This window comes from Leptinotarsa decemlineata, unplaced genomic scaffold (genome assembly GCF_025532065.1).
Source record: "Leptinotarsa decemlineata unplaced genomic scaffold, Ldec_3_MD MMD2_P_RNA_scaffold_9, whole genome shotgun sequence".
NCBI classification, from domain to species: domain Eukaryota; kingdom Metazoa; phylum Arthropoda; class Insecta; order Coleoptera; family Chrysomelidae; genus Leptinotarsa; species Leptinotarsa decemlineata.
The window spans coordinates 3360602-3366601 of record NW_027412536.1 but is presented as its reverse complement, the minus strand read 5'-3'; the positions used below and the strand labels follow the sequence as shown (position 1 = coordinate 3366601).

At 35.3% G+C, this 6000-nt stretch overlaps 1 protein-coding gene across 1 annotated transcript in view; it reads left to right on the top strand.

Annotated features, from left to right (window-relative positions):
• The first annotated feature begins 3552 nt into the window (after positions 1-3552).
• Positions 3553-6000, top strand: part of l(3)80Fj (lethal (3) 80Fj) — a 64158-nt gene continuing 61710 nt past the window's right edge. Inside the window, exons 1-3 of the mRNA XM_074170437.1 lie at positions 3553-3889; positions 3978-4083; positions 4133-4328. Coding sequence (XP_074026538.1) covers positions 3872-3889; positions 3978-4083; positions 4133-4328 — 320 coding nt within the window. The 5' untranslated portion in view covers positions 3553-3871. The remainder of the gene's footprint in view (positions 3890-3977; positions 4084-4132; positions 4329-6000) is intronic.

Genomic DNA, 6000 nt, shown 5'->3' with positions numbered 1-6000 from the left:
GATGGAGAAGTTACAGTTCGATAACCTTTTACATCAGCAGGATATTGTTCGATGACCCGAAGACGACATCAATTATTTTGCTGATATCTGCAAAGTCGGCAATAATTTATGTATAAATAGGTTCAATTGATTTGTAATAGCCAGTACTTATATTTCATAGTTATTAGTTGTTACTCTGTTCAAATAAAAAGTTTTTAAAAACCCTTTTGTGTGAACGAGAAATATAATTAGCGAAACGTTCACGGATTGAGGTATTCCTTTGGCTTTGTGGAATATGATCAATCGGATGCCATCCTCATGAAAAATCTACAGGATATCAATATCGTTTATGTGCGAGGACATAAAAAACGTGACTATCTAACTGCGAAATTTTACGAGTTGGATATCCCTACACGCTTTGTAAATTTGGAGGACTATGACAATGCGACATGGATGGTTCCCACATTCGACAACAACAAAAACAACGAATATGTTTCACTTTGTATTCATCACATTTACAACCGAACCAAATATAATTGCAGAATATACAAATGGCTTTGAGGTATGTTACCAAAATGAAAATGCCCAATAAATTTCTATTCAAAATGTTTTATTTCTTTTTTTTTTCACCTAACCTCATCACTTGATGAGGCTGGAAACGTTTTGAAATCCTTTCATACCCCTGATGCTGCGTGTTTTCTTTGACCCTCTCCCCCATTTTCCATCCAACATTTGGCAAATGACAATGATGTATTCAAACACGAAAAACGGTCGAAACGTATATGTAAAATAACGTATTTTGAAATTTCATTGCTGAAAACTCTGCTCAACCCATTGCCCTATTTTCGAACGTCAACTTCACAACTTTTGAACATTAAAACGTTTCTCATTGGAATCGCACGATGAAACGCTAGACTCCTGTCAAACTACCATGTTTTTTAAATGATGTATTTTTTTCAATCACCCTGTACACATGAAGGAATCGCACGTTGCAACGTTAGAGTCTCGTTAAACTGTCATGTTTTTTCAAATGATGTATTTTGTCACACCCTGTATACCCAGATGTGACTCATGTTTTTTTCTATTAAAATCTGTTTGAAATCTGTTTTTCCGTTAATCAGCTATCGCCCCCATACGAACGACAACTCTCAGAAGTTGGGAAACTTGTGCGAGCTAAGGACTAACGAGGTCTTACCTTTTAACGTGTGATTCCTAACACGGTTGCAGAATCATCCCAGCTTCAACCAGATAAATTCTCTCGAGAAAAATATCTGGTCAAGGCAGGAATCGAACCCACGGTATTCCGATCGTGAGGCGGGCGCACTACCACCGCGGCCAATTCCACAACGTTGGCAACCCTGTTTTTTTATTTTACGTTAGCTGTCATGTTTTTTTTCTTCAACGTGGCACTGAATGCCCACCGACATGTTTTTTCTTTTATCCGATTTTTCATTCATTATACCATTATTCTTATAATTCAACCACGTTGTTATCTTCCAACTGAATCTCTCCGATACTCATTCTACTAAGCATCGATTACGTCGCACACTTCTCTTTCCCACTCACTAACATAAGGACGTCCCGCAGAGAATACGTCACAGTCCCCGCTCAGTTGCTCTACTCAACTCTGTACATATATGTTTCAATGTTGTTGCATCTCAAAAAGGACCGGTTGGGTTGGACAGGCAAATTAATTCTTTTCATTCGTTGGAACTCTCCGACACGCTTTCCGAACTATGGTCGATTTCATACGTTTTATATTATTTATACAGTATACAAAAATACTGCATTTTATCCAGTTCTGACCTATGTTTGAAGTTGCAAGTACCTTTAGTTCCTCTGTAACTTATTTTAATTTGAAGAGACAAGGAACGAGTAAAAACGTGAAACAATTTGAGTAAAAAATTAAAAGTGTTTCATAATATTCTACATTACCACAAAACACCCATTTAATTTTCCATGAAATTTGTTTTATATCTATTATTCACTTGTTGAGCAGTGTATGAAATGTTAAACGCTGACAAATCCACTTGTAACAGGCAATTATGGATGCGTGCACAAACATCAAAGGTTCCGACAAGAATAACAACTACTCAATTTTAGCTATACTGTGGTATGAATTTCAATCATCGACATAACCTTAATAGGTTGGAGTAATTACTCGAGGCTCAGAGTAATTTTTGTTACTCTGAGCTCTGAGATTATGTCGGTGATTACAATGCTGATAAATCCAATGTTGCCTCACTGTTGCCTTCACATAAGTGGAACCACTTATGTTTCGCTTGCGTTTACGCAGCTATTTTTATCAAGTACTTTTTTGGTTTTTTCTCATTTTGTCTTCAATCGAGGACCGCCTGCCCGGTACTGACGATGCCCAATAGGCTGAAACAGCTGTATACCGGTGGCTCTTAAATTGAAATCAATATGGGAATGATCAAAGAGTACTTATCTATTTATTTTTTGATTTTCATGGAATTATTTTCCAGCAGCTTGACTGCATTAACCTTTCTAGATTATATATATATATATATATATATATATATATATATATATATATATATATATATATATATATATATATATATATGTGTCGTTATGGTGTGAGGAATATTTTCAAAAACCGAAGAAAATATTGAAAATATCACAACCTTGTGGCTGAAATGAAAATTAGTGATCCAGAGAAATATTTCCACTAGTTCAGACTGACTCTTCCATTATTCAATAAATTCAATATAGGTACCTACTATTGAATTTGGTTGGCCCTTCATTAAAGAAAACTCATTTTGCAAAAGAACCCATCGCTCCTGCACTTAAGTTATCAGTAACGTTAAGATAAATGGTTTAAAGACACGCTCCTATTAAACAAAACTTGAGAAAATTGTTAGTCCTATTTTCTGATATGATAGGGTCTGGTCGTATGTCATCACTTAGGTTCATGTAATACAACAATAAAATTTCTAGATATTGCCCGCTTCAACATGAACAGGGTATTTTAACACGTTTGGGCTAAATTTGCGGAACCGCAAAAATATTATCGCAATCGTTCTAATACGAACCCGCCTTGACGGTAATAAAGACTCGAAAAATATTTGAGAAAAATTTAAATTTTATGCATATTCTCTATTCCTGAAAGAGTACTGTTTTACATTTCAAAAGTACTGACGACGTATGTGAAATTTGTGAAAAGTAATGCTTTTAGTACTGAAGTACTGAATATTCCAACGCTTGATCAGTTAGAACCGTCGATATTATTGCACACTATCGATTATATGTAATTAACAATTTGAACTGTCGATTTTTGATAACCGACAGTTTGAATTGTCGATTTAATATAATTCACAATATGTATTCGACCATTTGAAGTGAATATTTGATTGTTAAAGTTAAAAAATAAGTTTAGGTGAAATTCGTTTTTTCCAATTTGTGGTTTCCTATTTCCAACTGAGACGGAAACTTTTTCTGGAAAATATCTATCGTTCAAGTGTTTTCTTTATTTTATCGAATATACATTTATTTGAATATCAAAACAGTTGGCTGTATTTTTTTTTCAATTTTTCTCTCTAACAGTTGGTCATAACTGAATTGCACTACTCACATAAGTGAGACCTAAAAAACTTCCAATTTCGAAGCAGTAATCACTTGAAAATTCATTTTCATATTTCATATACTGTGGTAGCAGGTTCTCTCGATACTTCATATAATCATATATAACATCAGTTATCCTCATAACATGGGGAAAGGTCGCCACGGTTTACTTGACAAAGTTCGGAACACAGCAACTATATTTGGCACCTAACTTCACATTGGTCAATTTTCATCTTCTTCTAACTGGAATTTTCTATACCTACCTTTCTTTAAATCCGAACTTCAGATTCCAGATAAACCTCTAAAAATGGATGAAGCTAAAGAGGTAAACTTTTCACGTGTATTTGAAATTTTTCGAATTTGTGAATTAAGAAAAGTAAGTTCGAAGTTATTTACAATATTCTGGTTTCTAGGTGACAATCTCCCTGAAGGATGTCCACTTTAGACTGCAAACTGCTAGTTTGAAGGAAAGGAAACAACTCATTCAAACCTTAATTAAATATGTAAAATCTCCCAAAAGTATGTGCATCTGAAAAATGAAAGGCTTGTTTCAATAATTCCTTTGCAGGTATCGATGGTAATAATATCAAAGGGATTTGCAAACTTCTACCATTAACACTTCCAAGGTATAAAGATGGTCTTTCCCAGCAGCTTGTAGGAAACCTGATAGTTTCTCTTCTTCAAAAACATCCAGTGATAGCGATAAAAAATATAACATCTTTCATTGTAGATGCTGCCGATTATTACAAGAATATTGTTGTCACGTAAGTGGAACTGTGTATTTATTGATAGGCTAGGAAAACTTAACTTAGAATTGAATTGCTAGATATTCAAATCAATGTTTTATTGGGCAAAGAAAGTACTTATTTATTTCACTTATTAACTTAAACGTCTTGTGGGCGAACAACATTCTTTGTCATTGACAATCAACATTGTACAAATTCATTGAGTAAAAAATTTATTGGTTCCATCTGTACAAGGAATACCATTTAAAATAAGTATCCCAATTCAATGATGATTTTGAACTGTTTTGTATCTGTTATTAGAATATAACTGATCTGATCGAAACTGAACTTTGCTGCTGAAAGTTTTGCTATATTCTGCCATCTTAAAGTAAAAATGCTAATTTGCCAATTCATACAATTTTGTATCTCCAATAATAACATAGTTGCCACTGGATCAGCTTGTATAACATATGAAAATATATTTTATCAAGATAACCTGTAGCCTTCTCTAGGACGCCAATTTTGAGTAATCTTGTCCTGTTATCTCTGATGACAGTCATCAGATATAACTCAGGATGTATAAACCTCTGAAGAAGCTAGCCACTCACGCTAGCAAAATGTGAAGAAAAAAATCCAAAGTTGACGGCCTTCAAGCCCGAAAAATAGTGACACTAATAATAATGATAATAATAAGCTTTACTGTCCAAAAAACATCAGGTCTTATTGAAAAGGCATATATAAGAGCTTTTCAAATTTTTGCTTATTTAGTTGTCAGATGAATGGTCAAACCATCAACGCTGACATAAAAACTTGGCAAGCTAACTTGGGTGTCACACCAATAGGCAGTTCCACTTATGTCTCACTTGCGTTTACACAGTAATTTTTATCAAGTTCTATTATTGGTTTTCAATCGGTGGTCACCAACTTCAGTCATGACCCGTTTGTCCTTTTGGAAAATATCAGTTCAAAGGGTAAGGGCGCCAGGCTTTAACCTCCCGATATAGAAGGCCCCGACACTCTGTGAATGAGGCCCCTATATCTTCCATTGAAACATGAACAACGTTTTCATCCAATTCACCCCAGCCAGGCATGGGTACACCGTGAAGGGCGGTACTGATGTCTGAGGACACTCATGCCGCCATACCATTAACACCCACATCAGTCATGACCCGTTTGTCCTTCTGGCAAACATCAGTCCAAAGGGTAAGGGAGCCAGGCTCCAACCTGTCTAAATTCAAGATGACTTCCACCAATCAGTGGCCCATCGGTCCAAAGGGTAAGGGAGCCAGGCTCCAACCTGTCTGAATTTAAGATGACTTCCACCAATCGGTGGCCCCCACATCAGTTATGACCCGTTTGTCCTTCTGTCAAACATCAGTCCAAAGAGTAAGGGAGCCAGACTCCAACCTGTCTAAATTCAAGATGACCTTCCACCAATCGGTGGCTTGCTCAGTACTGACGATGCCCAACAGACTGACATAGCAGTCTACCGGTGGCTTTCAAATTGAAATTAAATTAGAAGTGATCAGAATAATAATGATAATAATATCGTTTATTATGCATAAAAAATACATTTAAACATAAAAGGAAAAGGGTTAGCCAAAGACTATCTTCCACCCCTCCCAAAAATTATACAGTGAGTGTAAGAAAATAATTATAAAAATACTCATTTACTATCATAACAATGATAGAGAAGAGAAAAAAATAATAG